This window comes from Bombus vancouverensis, chromosome 6 (genome assembly GCF_051014615.1).
Source record: "Bombus vancouverensis nearcticus chromosome 6, iyBomVanc1_principal, whole genome shotgun sequence".
In the NCBI taxonomy this organism is placed as follows: domain Eukaryota; kingdom Metazoa; phylum Arthropoda; class Insecta; order Hymenoptera; family Apidae; genus Bombus; species Bombus vancouverensis.
Genome location: NC_134916.1, coordinates 15,143,550 through 15,164,591, shown reverse-complemented (window position 1 = coordinate 15,164,591; position 21,042 = coordinate 15,143,550). Strand labels below are relative to the sequence as shown.

The window sequence follows — 21,042 nt, the reverse complement described above, 5'->3', positions numbered from 1 at the left end:
TCAGATTAACTGGACGCGTCGGAAATTTGATGGATGACATTGAGCACTTTGATTGCTAATTGCTCGTACAGCGGTAGAAGATTGCGTTAAATGATTCAGATAATAAGAAACAAGAGGGATACAGATCAAATAAAATGTGTTATAGAATTAGTTGAATCGAAAATACGATGGATAATGAGCAATAATTGTTAATCGTTCTCACAGTGATCTACAAATTATATTCAGTGATCTATATAATATGAAAATATATCTGTTAGCAACATTAACTGAGCGAATGAGAAGCATGATTGATAAAATAATCGTTAGTCGTTTTACAAGATTCTATTAAATAATTCAAGTAACAAAGGAAAATATAGATGAGAATAAAATGGAATATATTTATCATGGAGATTAATTAGACGTATCGAAAACACGATGGAGATTGAGGAATAATTGTTAATCGTTTTCATAATGGTATGAGGTTTCGTTAAGCGACTCTAGTAATAATAAGAAAGTAAAATAAACAGTATTTGAAGATAAAATAAAATATATTTATCATGGGTAATTGCGAGCGTATAGAGGTAATCGACGAATAGTCTACAGTACGATTTCGCCGGTGAATTAATTACTGGAGCATTCAACGGCGGAACCTCGCGTTCAAATGCTCGGTAATTCTCGATTAATTTCCAGCACTTAACTTTGGATTCCGGACGAACCTTCTAAAGCGCGGTCGTCTTACTTTCTATTTACACGCAAACCCCACGAAATGACCCAGTAATTTTTCCGGTTAGCCTCGCTACTATCTGTTTTTATTTCCATGTTCCCCTTTCGCATAATTATTCATAAGTCTCTGGACAATGTTCCGTTTCACCGTCTATAATAATAATAATTGCGCAGCCGTCAACTTTCGCTCGCGGTGTTATTTTTTAACGAGTTTCCCTTCGTTTCTATTATTTCCCTCGTACAATTAACATTTTCAACGATCCAGAGATATATTAACAACGAGGCAGACGTCTTCCATCGTTAAACGCTTCTCGCGTGTTAAATATCTCTCGAAGTCAAATAAAATTCAATTGCGATTGCGACGGTAAACGCGCGAGAGGTAATTTCTGAAAAAAAATGTATCGCGAATACGAAAAGAGCCACTTTTAATAACGGTAATTTACTTTATATATCGTGACTGTATATTTTCGAGTTTACTACCTCTCCACTATCTTTTGTTATGCGATCCACGTTTTATTTTTATTGAACGGCGACCGTGGTGCCTGTGCCGGTAGTCAATTAACGAAACAACCAGTATTATTAACGCGTAGCTGAAGACATTGTCGTGGGTCAGGTATTATGACGGATAGGTGGAGGGCGATAAGTCTTTCACGCGATTCCGGCCAGCCACTCTGCCGAGGTAATTCAGCCCTGTAATAAATGTGAGCTAGCCGCGTTTTCTACCGTCGCTAAATCTGCGCTAAGTTATTATGATCCTGGGCCGGGACCACGTTTATGACGGCTGCTATGATGTTTGCCCCAACGTCTCCGCGATAAAAGCACGCAACATCGGTTCCTTTCTTTTTTCCTCGACTCTTCCTCCCTCCCTCCCACTCTCTTTATCCATGCAACTTTCTTCGATCGCCGAATAGAACGAATCCCGTACACTGGAAAAATAGGAAAGGAGAAAACTAATTCAATATCCGGCACGATCGTAAAGAGCAGCGCTACGGTCGCGAGCGATTCTATAAACTAAATAGAGACGGCGGTTGCCGCGATATTCTCGCAATAAAAACCGCCGTCACTTCGCGAATTATATCTTCCCAGCGCGACGTAAAAGTGAAAAAAATGCCGATGAAGAAGACGTGGATGTCGGTAAAAGGGTGTGAGACGACAGTGGACCGAGTGGTAGAAATTTCCACGACCCCTTATCAGCTCCGAAGGGAAATAAAAGCGTGACTCGCGACGCTCCGCCACCGTATCTCTCCGGCGTCGGTGTTAAAGTTCATAACTCAAGCTGATTACCGGCTCGCGGACGCTCGAGGATGTTACCGGAATTAGCTAGCACAACCACGCAACGAATTCTCCAATTTTCGCGCGCACCACCGTACCGTGCCCCGAATGAACTTACCCCGATCCGCACAGGACCGGGGGCGTATATACCCCGACACGGCTGTCCCGATGGCTAATTGGTGGCTCTGTTACGCCATATATTTATGGGGGACAGGCGAACGACCTCCGGAAACAGGAACGAGAGTCGGTATACGTAGGTATTGGTTCGGGGCTAAAGTGGTAGGAGAAGTTTCGTTGGTGCCCTATTGATCTGGGTGAGACAGAGAGCAGAGGGACAGTGCGAGGGTGGCTAGAAAGAGAGACGGAGACAGAGAAAGGGCAGCGTTTCATTTAAGCCACCCGTGGATTCCTGTACACCACCAGCGACGTGGCATCGCACACTCGCTATTGCCTGCCTTGTCCATATGTACGGTATAACATATACAGACACGCATACACCGGCCAATTAGTATCGCGAATTAGAATATGCTGGCAATAAATTCCGCCCACGAACCCTATGTTGGCGCATTATCTGCTAATCGTGTGCGCGTCGATTCAATTTCATTTGCTTCGTTCTGGAGAACGGTCATGGCGGTTAAAATATAGAGAAACAGTTTAGAAACGGGACCAAGGGGTAGAAGTAATTTGGTGGAGTTCGTTCTCCGCAATGTGGGTCAAAGTTACAATAAAGTAGAGTAGCTCCTGTAAAGTGTCTTAGATACGGGAAATACCTAATTCAGATATTTATCGCCAAAGAATCGAGAATACGGTTTTGCATAACGCTTGATGCTACTTGCACGCCAGGTTAAATGGGCAAGGGGTGCAAAGAGGCAGAGAGAGAGAGAGAGAGATGAAAAAAAGAGAAAGTTTCGTAGCATCTCATTAACAACTGCAAAGAGGCAGAACGTTTACCGGCTGTAAAATTAATTATTCTCTGAAGGCATATCTATTTGCGCGGAGAGATTGGAGTTAGCTCCGGGTTGCAAAGATCAAAGAAGCTTCCGGTAAACTCGTAGAAATGTTATTAAAAAAAGAAACAGGTAAACATAAATACAGTTATCCGGAGTTCTTAAGGGAAACTAGGTTGAATAACGAGTCGCGTGATAAGACGCCAACATTAACGTACAGCGGTGCGCTGATTTCGACGCCGCTTTCATTCGAGTCGACTCGCGTTTCATCATCCCTTTCGATCTCTCTGTTTATTAGCCTTTATCGCTCATCGACGCTCACGTGTCTCGTATTGACGGTATTAAATACACGGCCTTCTATTAATTACCCGTTTATTACCCCGATAACTGTCATTATCTCGTTATCGCAACACAATTATTGCCATCTAGCCTAGGTACTTCACCTATCCGTTGATGTATGGATGGTAATATATCTATGTTTGCAAAATAAAACGTAAACTCGACTGTATACTAGACATTCCTCGTTGATGTGCTATCATTTTACTAATCCTCTATCGACCATCCTGCGGTTCAGCCATCAACGCATTTTCGAAATTAATTTTCCCGTATAACATTTCTACGTTTACGCACAATATTCGACAGTTCGACACGACGAACGATCGTCATTTTCTGCCTCCAGGCTTACAAATAATTGCTTTGTGTCCAATGTCCTCCGACTAATTAATTATTAATCAGTTTAATTATTCAGGAATATGTATCTATTCCGGTAATGTTATACCTATCAAGGATACATCGAAGTACTGTAAAATTTGATAGTCGAATCTCATTGAGTGAATGAAATAGCGCGGATGTATTGTATTTACATATCTATTTATTAAAATCCATATCTGGAACTTCATAGCGACACAATGTCAGTTGCTTTTACGCAGTTCGACGTCAAAGATTTCTCCTTGGATCGGGCGTTTCTGAAAAATTCATTCGTCTCATCGCGAGAAAAACATGCTGTCACGATTGACGTATTACTCGTCGCTCGCCATCGAGCAAAGGTTTGTCATCCTGTTTCAAACGCGTGTTCACCTCTACTTCGAAAGACTTCATCGATCTTCAGATAGGATGTCACATCGTTCGTAGTTCGTAGTGATTTGAGCATTTGAGCGAAACAACCGATCGAATTACGGTTTTGAATTACTCGTACGAACTATGTTTGGCTGAATGTACGAATCCAAGGAGCTTGAATTATGGTACGAAGCAGTTGAACTAAGTTTCTTTTACGAAACATAAGCCAATCGCAAAAGTTCACATATATTTCATTCAAGTTTGAAACATGATCGTGAAAACGCTGACTGTACGAATTTTCTTGATGGATTAAAGCATGCGTTGTTAAAGGTAACATTGTTAAATTAGTTGTTAAACAAAGTTTATTTTCACTTTTGATACGAAAGCAAAAGTAGAAAAATATAAAATACGATGTTACAAATATTACATACACCCGTGTACCTACATGAAATCATAAAAATAAGAAAATAAATCATAAACACTAAGCCATCAACAAATTCCAGATTTGTATGAGTTAAACGTTTTAGAAATACATTGGAAATAATTATATTGATATATAAAGCATAAACAATCCTGTGATAAATTGCATGTTTTAATTTTTTTTTCCTTTGCTATGTCACCGTATACGATTTCTCCAATCGAAGAGTCTAACAAACCTGACCGATCTGACATGGACACGTATCCACAACGAAGTGACGAGGAAAATAACTTCATCGACTCTGGCTATTTACTATCCGACTAGAATTTTCTGAACATGGAATTTTCCTTTTTTAACGTCGAAATTTTCACTGCGTCAATGTTTTGCTCGATCGCGCAATGTTATTTTTAACTGTTCCAGTGAAAACGGCGCTTAAACGTCGCTTCCGGTCGCGAGTATCGGAAAACACACAGCAGGAGAAGCACAACGAAAAACAAAAACCGGATCTGGGGTGTACAATATCGCGAAACGAATATAATGGCGTTCGATTTAACAACTCGTAACGTTTCTGTTCGTTTCTCTCTTTTTCTCTTGGTCACCAATCCTCGTTTCTAGGATGATGGCTTTGTTAATATGGTGCTCACGCATGGATTCATATTGGCGTCGACTCATGTTCCCTGGTATTTAAATCAGTTATTGACACGAATTCGCGTGATCGCCTATGCGGGCCAGCCTTGATTACCAGATAATTATTCCTTCCTCACGTGCTACCATAATGAACGTGCCTCTGGCTGTGTACGCCAGTTTATGTATTTAATAGCACCGATTTCGCGTGCCTCTCCCTATTCCGCTCCAGGCAATAGTTCGCGACGCGACTCCTGTGTTTCGATTCGATTCGATTCGATGGAGCATCAAAAACATTGCCGGCTAGATTTCGATGCCTGGTGTCCATTTTCGCCCGTATTTGTCAGGTCGGTGAACACGTCGCGATTTTTTCCATCGAGCTTAATGCGTGTCCCGTGGCCTGATTTTAATTGATTTCGGACATTTGACGATCGGTTTTAACGCGCACAGGTCTACTTTCGTTACAGGATTAACGTTCGAGCGCTATTGAAATGACAATTTTTTCAAGTATGTCTGCAGTATTCGCAGTAAAGTATTTCTGTGGATGAAAATCGCGTGAGAAAAATATGATAACCCAATTTCCGTTGATTTTCTGATTTTCCTGCAACTCTGCGCAAATCTACTGTAATGTTATTTGTATTTTTAGATGTTCAGGAAGCTGATAAAATGCATGTTTAATATCAAAAAACGAACAATGAGATAATTTGAACATAGAAATTGGTTAACGATGTGTCGAAAATTGCTTTTCTACAAATAATGGGAAATATATCGTATCGTGTTTTTCATCTGTGATTTTTATATATCTTGACCGAGGCTTGATTTTTATGGCGTGGAAGTAGAAAAACAGTTTTCTTACGAGATTCAATTAATTAATTATTGTCGCTTGTTGATCTTTGTAATTCATCTGTATAGAAATATTCGATGAATCGTAGAACGTTTTATAGCACGCAGAAATTAATAGGTATGCAGAACTAGTCTTCGTCGTTAATCTGTTTCAGTAAACCGGTTTATTAAACGTGCGGTTATTGCTTCGTTAATTAAGCTATTTGAACAGCGAGCATATTACCAATACCGGTATATTGACATTCTAACGTAGATATGTCTCGTATCAGGCGTTAATTCGATGCAATATGTGAAAAGCAAAAATGTGTCGCATTTTGTCGTGAAAGACGCATTTTGCGTTACAATTACGCGGTGAATTTCAGTATTACGATACGATTTAGTACACTATTAAAATACTATATACGGAAGCAAGATCGTTTACTTTCTTAAAAAATATTTAATTAAACAATGTGTAACTACCATAAAAGTAATTTGAAGTTAATATTTTATATAATCTCCTTTTCTTTGTTGAATACATAATTGTTTTATAAGCTCATTTCATACTTCCTACCATTCTGCTTTCAGTTACAGTATTTCAAAAGACTGTTTTATATTTCTTTTAAATTTTATTTTATCTCTCGGATTTTGTTCTTTGTTTCTCTGATTCATATCTGTTCTATTTTAAATCAGGGATTACGCATATTTACCAAAAGATTTTTACAAAATTTAGGAATAAAAAAGAACCATGAATAAGCAATACAGAAAGGGTAATATGAAAAGATTAAATACGAGAATAGCGCGTAGAAACATTTTTAAAACCATATTTAATTATCCTTTTATCCATGTTTTTGTACGGTACGCATTGTATTCGTATGCATAAATGAATCTGAAATTATGAACGCTTGCTTAGTTTTTGTTTCTTTCCAGCTTTTTCCCAGTAGTGTTACGATCGACTGATAATACAATAAATTGCTTTCGGCAATCGAGTCTCGAAGATTTGACGTGTTAATCGCATTTTTTTGTTGGAATTGTTCGTAGCCAACTAAACGAATTACTCGAGTAATACGATATATCAATCGATGGCTCATTGTAACTCGATATTTGCCCGGGATACATGTTGTTTAAATATCACACGTTGAATTTTCCGTGAAATCATTCGTTCGCGGTTTAATTAATTCGTGTGTTTAGATATTGTTTGCGGAGAAATATGATATTAATAATTAATGCCATTATATTGACGAGTTGTTAAATGTAATTTTCGAAACCCGTGGAAAATCGAGGGAGTTTTTCCGTTCTGACCCAGATGACCTGGAGATCAATACTTCCGATCGTTTCATCCATGCGTTAAATTAATTTTCCATATTAATAAATCGTCGACGTATTAATTATCACCGTGTTAGTCTGTGACATACATGAATTACGAGCGCGTAACATTTATCTTGTTTTTTAAGAAAATGAAAAACACACAGTGACTTACGAAAAGCATTGGAACATTTAATTTTATGGATGTAAAACGTGTGTTATATTAAACATATCGAAATTTCATTAGTATCATAATAAGATCCGATTATTATGTATACATTGGTAAATTTAGAAAGAAATTTGTAAATAGAAGCTACAGGTATTTAGTGTATTTAGACGATGACAAAAATACTATTTAAACATGGTTTAGGATGGCTACACGAAGATTGCAAGAAAGCAATATAATAAATACAATTTTGTTAACTTTCTGGTTTTAATTATCATCAATAATTTTGAGAAATCAATATTTTTGATGTACATACTTCTCAAAAGAATGCCACAACCGAATCTAATATAAAGATAGATTGGCGATATGAGATCGCATAAAAGCTACTGGATTTTAAAATCGTCCTCGTATGAAAAGCAAAAAATGTGACGTATTACGGTTTTCCCTTGTGGTTTCTGTATACTAATTTTTAACTACATACAACAAACGTATTATAAATTCGATACATATACACATTTCACATTAGTTCCAAATATTAATATAATCACGATAGTCGTGTTTCGCTACTCTATTAGGAAAATTTCTATAAGTTTCGCATAACACACATAATACAGAAAATTTTCTAATGCTAAATGTTCAAATATTTGTATGAATTACTATAGGCTACGGTAAGCACAACGTTTGTGCTGGAATCCACGTTTTACGGAAGCAGTATAAACATCGCTCCGAATAGTCGTCATGCAAGTGAGCGCGTCCATTTGGTAAAGCTATTTCAATTTTCTCAAAGCAAATGCACGCTGAACAAGCTAAAATTGCGATGGCTGAAACTCTAGCCACAGGTGTTATTTACTAATGTTAGCTGGTGCGGTATCAATAGTTACGAAATTCATCGTGCATTAATTAACAAATTCGAAACAATAGAGAAAGGGAACTGTATATACAGTTCTGTGGAAGTCAAACTAATTTTTGATTGTTATTCCGTGGTATACTCTCTGACCACCGAACCAGAATCAGGCACCAAAATGTCGCTATTTTAAATTTCTTATAAAAATCTGAAATCTCTAAAATTTATATTCATCATAGACATTCCTCTGATCGAAAGCCATTCTCTTATTCTCATAGATAAACAATTAACACGACTCACATATGTACATATCGCTGAAGATATTTGCAGCCACAGTTGAAATCACTTGTGCAGGCGATACTTTAACTTTAATTCCCTAGAACTTGTCGTACGAAAGACGAGGAAAAACATGGGAAGCAATACTCTTGCTTTGTCTTTCTTTCTATCTAAAATTCGCTTACGCCCTTTAATTGTAAATATTAAAAAATTGAAAAATATTAAAAACTTTAGGTGATCCTAATTCGACGACCAGTTACTAAGAAATTCCACGCATACTAAAACCACGTGCTCTCATTGTCCTGCTCCTTCATTCTTGGCCAGCAATCGAAGGACGGATTCACCCTTCTCTTTTTCCCCACAACTTCCTGCCCCGAGCAACGAAGCTGTAAGAAGACTAGCTAAGAAATTCTATGTATATTAAACTAAAGCATCCGTTTCCGACCCGGTATCAAATATTCAGTGGGGAAAATCTCGTACAGCTAATCCCATCAGCGAGACATCCACAGTCTAACGCGCTAATTGCCATGGCGATACGCATGGGAATTCAGGTCTGGAGGGCAGGCGCGCGCTAACTATCGGCGCCTTTGTCACAGTCATCGTCGTCGTCGTCGTCGTTGTCAACATAGTCGCGATACAAAGTTTGTCGAGCGTCGTGGGTATACATACAGCAGGCGTCGACCAATCCCGGCGGCGTTGACAGAATTTATAGGGCTTAGCCGACGCGCCCGTCTGTTCAACCTATTTTCTGCCTTGGACGTGAGACGAAGACGAACCAATGAGCCAAAGGACGGTTCAACGGAGAAAGAGGAAAGCTGGACTGCTCGAGTTAAGCGCGACTATACACTGCTCCTTCCGGTGCTGCAATTAGCGCCTCCTTAGTTGGCTACGCCAGTCTCGTGACGATGCCTAGCCGCGGAAAACCGGCCGTGCAAACCATTCTTCTCGCTCTTCTCCCTCCTTCTAGTCTTGTTCTTCCAACCCCTTTTCTTTATATGTATAGCGCTAGAGTTCCAGAGTTTCTACCCTCCGTTGGATTCGGAACGTTTACTCCCGCGAGCCTGAACATTGCCCCGAAGGGACTCGTTCCACCGGGCATCTTTCGTGGAATTTTATGTCTATTATCATTCCCTCTGATGTTTTCGGCTAATATCGTTCTCAATGTCTTTCGAGAAGTTATAGGGAGTTGGTCAAGGAATTGGCGATGAGTATTCGAGGAAAAGAGAGGGGAGATGACGTTGAGTGAATAAAAAGGAAGCAATCTTTGATTATAACGTTGGGATAAGATACTGTAGAAACGTTGAAATTTTAGATAGATTTTCACTCGAAAATATGAAATAATGAAAAATGGATTCGAGATTCGAACGGGGACAATCTCTAGCCGATTCGATTTCCTCAGGATCGAAACTCTCAACTCTTCGACTCGTTTCTCAATTACATCGCAATTTTAACAGTTAACCCATTTGAAGCTTCACACGAAAACTTAAGTTCGTCTGCCGCCGGCAGTTTAAACGCGAAGCTGTGCGTTGCAGTGATAAAATACCTAAACTTGATTGTACGTAATTTCTGAGTGGATTACTTTTAATGCGAAATAAATGTATATTAAACGTTATTGCATTAATGGAATTTCCTTTAAAGACAATATTAAAAGGTAATAGATATTAGTACGTGCAGAATGAAAAAGGCTAAGGAATTTAATGAATAAGTTAAACATACATGAAACGTAAGCTAACGAGTACGATCTGCATATCTATTGTCTTTATAACTTTCTTATAATATTACGTTATAACATCCATAAGACTTATATACTTTTAAGTTCGAAATTTTTAAATAAAACTAATATTGCGTAGAGAAACAGCGAAAACAATAGCTTGCACTCGTAATAAATCTACGTCAACGTAAAAGTGACAGATTAAGCGTTAAAATCTCACGAGCACAATAGACATTCTTGCCACGTAAATCTTCTAAAATTTTTCAAGTAAACTAAAACTCACGACAAATATCCTGGCATAAACATTCGCTAATTCTCGATCACTCGTCATCCACACGAATTCTCACTCCCGCGATACACGATCGAAGCTTAGCTAGGAGCAAGTTTGTGACCAATCGAGGGCGTTCAAGACGGAAGATTAATAGTAGTTCACGGTAGAGGTATAGATATACAGAAAAACATACGTTCTCGAAGGGTGACGGAGTGGAAAGTCTCCTCGCTGGGTTTGCTCCGTCCCATGGCGTTCACTGCCGATACACGAAAGCTGTAGACGGTAAATGGTTGCAGGTTCTCGATGTTATAGGTGGTATCGTTGCTTGGCGTTATGATTTCTTCTGTTGCGTTCCATGCTCCACCTACTCCCGTTCTGAAAACAATCGCCCGTTAGTCGTTAGTACGGTCCGTGTAAATATGAGCGATGATTTGAGGGGAAAAGCTGTCGCTTCGGAAGCTTTTGTTCGCTCTCACGGTTTTGTTTATGGAGTAATTGCACGCGTGTGCGAAAGTTCGAAATATTCTGCCGTTAGCGAAGCGGGTACGCTGTGCTAAAAATATTCCTTTTATTCCGATAGATCCGGAAAATAAACGATTTCAAAAACTGTCCGTGTCATCGTACGTCTATACCCTATGAATACATCCCTTAAGGGTTGAAAGCACAGGCTGTAAAAATAAAATATTTCTCATTATATATACGGGCGAATTACGAGACAGTACTCCGATTATGCGAAATATCGTAACACGTCATGGCAAACGTTGCACGTTTCGCGGTTGATTAGAATTCAATGGATCGTCAACGAGAAACCGACGATTGTATTTAGAAATTAATGGTAGCGACGGATCGCTGACGATCCGGATGTAACGTGCTTGGATCGGATGTAAATCGACTGCGTGGACTGCGCGCGCGATTAATTAATGGCCCCGTGTCGGCTCGCTGTGAACAAACAATACCGTTTTGCTACGATCCACCGGTTCTACCTACCTAAGTTCCGATGACGGAAACATCGTTCGACGTAGAGTAATGAGTGGTCGAAGACGCAACACGCCCGCCTCTGCTGCGAGATTTTACTCTCTCGTACGTTATATGCGATTCTGCTCCTCCCCCATCTCCTTTATCCCTAATTAATACCATCCATTAATTGTCCCACGACCCGTTTCGGAAAGTTCTCTGGCAACCGTGCTCTCGAGTAATTGCCACAGTTTCCGTTGGGCCGAGTCGGTTTTTTGCCGGCAGCGAGATTCGTTGGCTTCTAAATTCTAAATGGTAACGCTATATTCGATACGAATTACCTATCGATTAGATATCGATTGCTGCTTCTTTTCCAAGAAAATCGAAAAACTCTAAATATCAAAATTACTAGTATTAATGGTAAATTATTCAACGTTCGGCTGTCGTGTTCACGTTTGAGAAGAATAAGTTAAATTCGCTTGGATTTTCAAGTCTTTGGTATCAGTACATTTGACGTCCAAAATATAAAACGGAAACATTTTACTTCCACCTCACATTTCGGAAAACCAATTTAATTAATTCGTTATTCTGTTGAAGAATACTGGATATTTCAGTTGGTTCGTTCTTGCGTTCCTTGTGATACACGATGTCCTAATTGCTCTAATTGAAACCACTATATAACCTGTACATTTTTCCCCGAATCTGAGTTTCTTCAAAAAACGTGTACTGCGAATTTCATAACGAGCAATGGCGTTTCTTTTCTTTTTTTTTCTATTCTTCGTCGAAACTCGGTTTCGGTTCGACAAGCCATTTGAAACTGTAGAATTTTTAAGCATCGCTTGGTTCCATTCTGTTCATTCTCGGTTATAATGGAAGTAAATTACTCGACTGATATTTTAATAGATTTTGTAAATTTATTTTCTTTTTCCTAGCTTGTTGTCAATGAAAATTTCCAAGTGGTGCATGCGTTTCATTCCTTTCAACTCATTTTTATTCTTGGTTTGTTGGGTCACAAAATTATGTTTTTTAGCCATTTAGCGCGATCGTTTTTCTCGTCTATGTAACGCGATATATGGTTCCAATTTGGATTTAGTAATTGAAACTGGTACCGCGTTTATTTCAGAAACATGATCATTGAATACGGTCGATGAAACAACGTATTAGTTTCACGGTGTATTTACATTTCCGGTAATTCTGAATACGGTTTATCGAACATTGTACAGAAAGCTATAATGAGAATTTCTAACATTCCTAGTCATTAATGAAATATCAAAACTGATTAAAAAAATACGTGAAGAGGTCAACAACATTGACAGTTCAATATTGTTGACATCTCGATGTGATTGACATTTGCGATTTGGCGCCACTAACAATTCGTTGCCATTAATATCTTGCCTTTACTGTTACTGACAATATAATGTAAAAGTAACAATAAAAGTAACAATAATAATATAACAATATAAAAGTAAAATGTACAAACAAATATATTTAACTAATTTGTTTTCTTTTTACCGATCATTCTTCTTAAAAATCTATAAAGGTAATAAATGTTGAAAGTCCATATTATTTTTGTAATACATAACGCAAATGTTAAAATTAACAGACGGAAATGTGTTTCTCTTTTTATTTGAAATCCTCTCTTCTGATACTTAAATAAATTCTTTAATTTCAGTTCCGTAAATAACGCGAAATTCGCCAAAATTAATCACTGACAAAAATTACGTATAGTCAATGATAAAGATGATCAGTATAAAATGTAATACAAATATAACAGCACGATCGCTCCATTTTAATTATTGCCGTTTTAATCGTTATTCCAGCAATTTATAAAACTTTATTACGTCATACAATTTGATGCATGTGTTTTTGGTATTGTTCGCAAGAAAAATATTCAATGATTTTGTCGGCTGGCACAGGTAAATTGTTTAAACGGTTGAATCGAGAACCTGATGTTTTTACAATAGATTTATTTGGCAATACGTTCAACTATCTGTTATGTTTAAAAGTTGTTTCTCAAAACAGTAGACGCGGAGAGGAGCAGCGAGGAAAATGGGATAATACATGGGTTATTTTTACATTTTTTTTTCAGCACAATCCCTTCGCTCGTTTTACATGTCGCGAGTCGTTCGATTCGCCTCTCTAACTCCAAAAATCAGCGGGACACAGAGAGATGAGAAATCGCGTATAAAAATTATTTCCAATCCCGCAACGTGACGATTCCCGCGGGAACGGCGCGAAAATAAAGCCGATAACTCGTTTCCAATTAACGTCACTTGCTCATCGTTTATTCGGCTCTTCGATTTGCTTATCGTTTGTACAAGCAGATCATTTCAATTTTGGTCACGCTCGGGACACGATCATTCACTGGCTTTTCCAACGCGGGCGAAATCGATATCGTTGTACCCGCGTCGATTTAAATTCACCCCGACTATTTTCCCCTTCGACTCACCCTCCCATCCGCTCGTTATTAGATCCGCGTTTACCGGCACGACTGTGTATCGATTTCGAATCTATCGCAGTCTAGTTGTCTCGGCAAAGGAAAAATGGAAATTCGATAAGTCAACTGTTCTTCCCGTCTCGTGTACGAACTGAGCGGAGTGGGACGAATTCGTGAAAAAAGATCACGCAAACTTGAAAACTCGGAATTCGTTTCATTTTGAAAGTCTGTGTCCGCCGCCACTGAAAACGACAGTTCGCCCGTTCAGTTCTGCCAAACTCTCTGCTTTCCCAGCCGACGAAAAGTTTTACCCTCGAAGGGATACGGACGGCGTTTCCCAAGAAACGAGTCATCGTATCAGAAATTTTGATTCGTCGCTCGTTCCCAGCGTGGCCTTCCCCGTGCCCCCAAAATAAATCGTCCTCCTCTAACTTTTCGATCAACGACCACCGTCCATAAGAGGGAAATATCGTCGTATGAGACAGAGGGCATTCGTCTTTCCTAGGAACGGATTCAAGTTTCCATAGTTTGTGTGACAATTTCTCTATCGTGTTATGTGGGCATGATCAGTAGAATTATCTTGCAAATACTCTTTCGATTCGAGCTTGGTCGCAGAACTTTTACAATATCCATTGCCATCCGAATAGAAAGAGAAACTACTCTGGTGAATATCTCTTCGTCCCTTTTTTTCTCCCCTTCTTTTTGCCCCTTTGATCTCAATCGGGAATCAAGTTGTCGATTTTATTTCAAACGAGAGAGGGAAAAAAAGAGAAATAGGAAACGATAGAGAGGGGAACAGGGGCAGGAGTAACGTTTCGTTGGAATTACTCGGCTAAATCCAGATTTGCAACGGTCGCAAAACAGGAATCGATATTATAGTAGGTATTGCGTTATTTCTCCGCAATCCAGAGTTATCGAGCTGTCCGGTCTTTACGAGAATCGTGTCGCGCGACTCGACATTGCGTGTGCGGAAACTTCGTGTGCAGGTTATGTACCGCGGGCGAAAATAACACCGTGACTGGGCTTCGAGCGTGATTATCATAACGACGACTCGACGAGACGCGACGTGAAACCGGCCTCTGCAACCTGTTTGATTCCATCGATTTCAGAGAGCTTTTTTTTCTTCATCAGTTTTCTTTCACGCACTCTCTCTTTCTCTCTCTCTCTCTGTCCATCTATCTATCTATCTATCTCGTTCTCACTTCCTCTGAGCCATTGACTGACAGGTAGTGCATCGAACCGTTAGAACAGCTTCAACGACAGACGTCGATATTAAAAGTGACCGATATCTGTCTCCCCTCGAAAAAGTCGGAATCCCCGGCCGTTTTCGACCAGCGTAATACCATGATTGGCCATTGAACGTACGCTCATGCGAGCGGAAAATTGTATACCGTGAACAGCTACGGTATTAGATGCTTGTTGTGGATTTCGAACCGATCGAAACATCACATCGTGTAATACGACCAAATGAATTTCTATATCATACGGCTGCCACTGCTGGGGTCGTCGTCCTATGACACGCATTTTATGTATGAAACATCGAGGCCAGTGAAAATCTATCTTTCCCTGTGTTGAAATGAATTATTCGCGATCGAAGATTGAACAGAGATTTCGCTTTGTTTGCCGTTCACCGCAATCCGCGGAATGAAAAACGCCGAATGCCGCGTACGAGAATTTTAATAGAAATAACGATAAAAGGGACTGCAAAATGGAAGAATTTCCCCGTTTTTTCGAGGGAACAGAATGGGACGATCTAACTTTACCTACCGATAAATTGCGAATTTCTTTCAGACATATCGCCTTTCATTTCGATCAGCGCGGATAATGGAAAAAGCATTTTACGCAATTATCAACGACGAGAATTTTGTTCGCGTTTAAATTTTCCCGCGGCGAATGTTTCACGAATTTTGTTATCCAGGCTCAACCGAGTTTCTCTTTCGCTTCTTTTTTTTTTTTTATGCCTTTTAATTTCCAACGCAGCCATTTGAATCCGCGCCGATATCGCCCTAAAATCGTAAACGCCCGAGATAACGAAGAGTTTTCATGGTCGAACGTGACCAAACTATGAAATTGAATAACTGCGAAAGGACGATCTTTCAAATTTTGAGATCAAAACGTTTCAACGCCAAAAATGAAATGTCGCGTTTGTCTTTCGGTTTCATATATCGTTTTGGGAATTTCATTGCCTTTTTAACAATTCAAAAAGAACCAAGGAGTTATACTTAAATCACGTCGTCTACGAGCATTTGCGTACTTTCTTTTAAATTATTGGAAATATAAAATCCATTTCAACAAATTGAATGCTTTAATATAATTTCACCCCAGAGTTTACTTTAGGCAAATACACATATACGGTTAATAGATATTGATCGCTGTTAAATCTTAATTGAAAATCGTTAATATCAATTAGCATAAACAAAAGAGCAATACGTAATTTATTGGAGGTGAATTAAAATTAGCGTGCAATGATATTTCAGTTAAATGATTGAAATGTTCGTTTCTATTCATGTTTTAAAAGTTTTGTTACAAAATATTATCAAGTGTCAGCTATTCATTAGAGATAAACATGATAGTAATACGAGTACACTACAAGCTTACAAGCATCCGGACTCTTGCTTATTTTTGAAAAGACGTAATTTAATTCATTAATTGAAGTTCAATTGCATTCCGTATCATCATTTCGTCGTTATAATATGATAAAATCGATTTTCAGAAGATTAATAGATGTACACTGAAATATTGGCATCTGTAAACGTGAGACAAGTTACAACACAATTTGCAAAATCAGCAATTTATTCAATTAGCAAAATTCACAATAACACATTCTGGAAACGTTATTTATCCCCAGATTATCTACATATATAGTCTCTAAAATAAAGATAAGATAAGAAAAGTATTTCTAAACTCATATCGTAATTAATTCGAGCAATAATATGTGAATTCCTAAATAAATAATTAAAATTTATTATTTGATGGTCCTATAAGAAGGTTCCAAGTATTGTTTCTAGCCATTGCTTTCTCATTAATTTATATATTTTTATAAATCGATTAAAATATGCAAATACATATAGACAGCGGTGTATCTATGAACGAACCTGTATTTTATTCAAGCATCGTTATTCACGCAAGATATTAAAAGTTAAACACCAAAAGATATAAGAGTTAAACACCTTCACAGAGAGGACGTTTCGGAAAACCTTTCATCCAAGCGTATTCATGCCAGACACCCGCGGGACGGATCTCTCGCAATCTCATCGCATTACGGCCAAAACAAAAGGGGCTGGCACGGACTAAGTGTAACGAGAAAAAAGAAGAATCGCATGGCACACGGTATGTTTACGCTTTTACAATTCAAACGTCCGTCCTGTGGCTCGCGTTACGACGAAATCAACGATCCTCCCCTATCTACGCTGTATCTTCTTTTTTTATTTTTCGCCTCGCTTCCCCGTCGTAATACTCTCGCCGTTATTAAATCATTTCACGGACGAAACGATCCATAAAAATAAAACTCGATATATATCGAGATACAACGGGGGCGGTTACGAGCGCACTATATCATCATTGACAACCATCTTGTAAAAATAAACTGTCCCGTGAGCACCACCGCACGTAATTCACTTCTGTGACGCGTTGACGCCGGGCCGTCTGTCCTCTCGTCACTCTCGCGCCAGACTGAAATTTTTTAACAATTCCCCATTTGTCTTGTGTACAGTTTTACCGTGTTTGGTAACTTTCGTTTTCATTAGAAATTATCAAGGAAAATTTAAAGATATTTTAAGGAATACATTGACCTCCTTATTGGAATTTTAAAATTATATTGAAATTGTAATTAGAATATATAGAGAGGTAGAAATATTTGCACGTATCCTTATCTTCCAATGAGGCGTTTTCTTGGCAGAAATATGCATTTCATTTTCTTGTTATCAAAACTTTGTAGTTATAGGAACGTACTATTATTAATACAACTATTATTATACACACTATCATACTAGTCTACATGTACTACATTAGTACAACTCTATTACAACTGACGAACCCACGATGTTCTGTAAGACGCGAATAATCTTTCGCTGTTTATCTATTTAACTGTTACGTTAATTTAACTCAATTAATATCGATAACCTGCATAACTAACGTTATTATGACTTACGATATTTTTTACTCCTGGTTTCCACGTATCAAAAGGTGGAACGAAAAGTGAGTTATTTCCATTACGTCTAAATTAGGGTTTTCGCTTGACAAACGTATCTATAGAGTGACGGGGTCACTTAGAGTATGTAAAGGCGCGACAGCCACGTGAGCTGGAAACAGGCTACCTCTGTCGTGAATGTATTCCACTTGCCGAAGTTCGGTTAACGAGCAAATCACGTTACACGTGATATCGCGTTCTGAGAACACTATCTACGAGGGTTAGCCGTGCTACATTAGCTCAGGCCCGCGCAATTAATTAAGTTACAAGCGGTTTAATGGGGATCTAGTTATCTCTTTGATTGGCCCACTTCCGCTCGTGCCCGCCGAATTTCTCTGGCGCACTTATTTCCGGTTTCCACCTTCTACGAGAAGGAGGAGATGGCCCCACCTCGCAATCCTGCGACTTCGTGAAACAAAGAGAACGCGCCGGGAAACTGGGTCGTCTCAGAGATAGAGAGAGCTCTGTAAATGATCTCAATTATATTCTTAGTTAACCGGGGGAATGAGCTTCCAGTTCCAGTATACGCCCTCTTTTACTACGAGCCACTGTAACTTGCCGCATACAAAATATCATTTTCTCGTGTAAAACTTTAAACGCACATAGTTTCTTCGAAAAATTAACTGACTATCACATTATAAATTTCTAGACATGATTTAAGCGTGATTGTGAAGTAAAAAAATTCTTTGAATTAATCAGTGATCCATTAGGCAAACTCATGTTAAATAAATCCATGTATGTTGACTCTTATTATACCTATTGGCACAAGAAAGATTTCATGTGCGACAGAGTTTATTTGTCCTCAATAGGTCTAGTTCTAATTTAAGATTTATTGTCCCGAAATTAATTCATTCTCCGAAGAACTAATATTTTTTTTGTATTATGAGCTACTAGGATGCAGCATACAGAATAATGTTTTCTCTCGTAGCACTTTAACCACATGTAGTTCCTTCAAAACATTAACTTGCTACGTTGTTATAAATTTCTAAACATCGTAAAGTATAGTTACTAATTTATCATAAAGTATAAAATTCTCCGCTGGGAAGAAAGTTTATTTAATAAAATGAAATTCGATGAAACCCAGGTCAATAAAATATCCAATCTATTAAACGAACTTCTGTTAACTAAATCCATGTGCCTGACGAATTGTTACTAGTCGAATAATAATGCTACTTAGGCAGTGAAATGAATCAATGAATTTCTATTATATGAAACAAAATTTACTTGCCCCTTAACAGGGTCAGATAAAGTTTTTACTAATTTCATAGCTTTTTTTTATTCTGAAAACGGTTTATTATTATTAAAATATCGTCTATTGTTTGGAGCAAATAGAAATAAATGTCTATTATTTGAGAGAATGAAAATTAATGTAAACGTAAAATCATGGATCTCATTTACGTCTTATGCCGAGAGTTTCTCGTGGCAGTCGCCAGAAAACTATCAAGTTTAAACTCTCGAGAATTTTAAATTTTCATCAACGTCGTTTCGACTTATCATATCATTCTAATATGTATTTACAACACAGTCGCGTTGGCTCAAAGGAACACCGATTGGATTTTACGCGCAGTAAATTATAAATCGCAAAGCGATATTTGCAAGCCTTGGTAATTATCGTTGAAAGACGAAATAACTGGTGTTTTGATTGACTTTGACCGAGAACCGAGCTGCCGTTTTGAAATTTGCGAATTTCAATCGTGTTCCAAACGAATTTCAGCGACTCGCTGAAAACGCGTCGGTTTTGAAACGCGTTCGACGTGCAATCCCGATTAATAACGTTCTATGAAATGGCTGATAGAAACGTTGTTTTTGCCAGCTCCGTTTACTTTCGTCCACGTTTAACCGTTAAAACCGCGTTGAGACTGACTGACTGACGTCGGATAATTATTTCGATTAAACGGACGGCGTCGAGGCGCACAAGGGAATCGTTTGAAAACATGACATCTCATTAATTACATAGTGCACAGGTACTATTAAAATTGCAAACGTTCCGCGTCAAACAACACCCACAGCATAGAGTGAGCGAGATATAACCATCGAAGTCAGCTCTTTTTTATCGCTGTACGTGAACATATTCACGCGTAAATACGAAGTTAAAAAGAAGGGAACAAGCTTTAATTTACCCTGCGTTGTATATACGTTTGACGGTATTTCTTTTTGCTTGCTATGTATTCTACTGTCTGTCGTTTTCTACCCTTTCGCTTGCTAATTAAATACATTTTTACCATAATACCATGCTAACAAGGGATAGGTTTTTTTCTGTGATATTTTAAGGGTGCTTTCTCCATGGTATTTTAAGAGTGACATGTCCTAGACACAGGGCCTATTGTTGACGCAAGAATTATCCGTAACTTTGAAAGGATAGCAACGACGCACGTAGGGATCCGAAACCGGGACGACGTACTGCTACCGAGCTCGATCTCGAGGCTCGTCACGGTACCTGTCAGGGATTTGTGGATCTTGTTGCCGGTGGTATACGTGGTAACCGTACCCAGGGAGATAGCAGACCGATGCGTTGATCTCTCTCTGCATAGTGTACTGTCCACTGCGAGCACGACCGCTGTTTATGCCAGCTTGGAATAGTAAATTGGACCGTATTATCTGGTCGACTGCGTATCGCATCTCTACCTCCTGTTCGAACGAATCGGCGGGACGTCAATGATAATCCTAGGGTTGGTTCTAATTTTGAATAATGCACGCGTCACGTTCGCCAACGCACCTGTCCTCTAGAATGCGTCAAATCTGCTCGGAACGCTTTTGCAATTAAGAAATTGATTTGGTGAACGATGTAAAAAAAAAAAAATTAAAAAAAAGGGACTTTTTTAGCATGGAGAATGTATATTTTACACGGGATACGGTGAAAAAAGTTAGAAGTGTTTAAAATAGTTTGTCTTAGCTTCTAGAGCTACAAACGAATAAATTTATCTAGTACGAGTTTGTTTTGACTTTAAATTTGTACAGGTGGTACATGCTTCAATGTTGTTTGACTAACGAATGAGCAATTCAGAGGTGAAACTGATCAACTCCATCTTTTTTTATAGATCTCTGAATCTC

General features: G+C 38.6%; 1 protein-coding gene across 3 annotated transcripts in view; it reads right to left on the bottom strand.

Moving 5' to 3' along the window:
• LOC117157739 (putative receptor-type tyrosine-protein phosphatase mosPTP-1) overlaps positions 1 to 21,042 on the bottom strand; it is a 419,058-nt gene that overhangs the window by 29,839 nt on the left and 368,177 nt on the right. For all 3 annotated transcript variants that reach the window (XM_033336003.2, XM_033336000.2, XM_033336001.2), the window contains exon 4: positions 10,605 to 10,786. In XM_033336003.2, the coding sequence (XP_033191894.1) occupies positions 10,605 to 10,786 (182 nt within the window). The remainder of the gene's footprint in view (positions 1 to 10,604; positions 10,787 to 21,042) is intronic.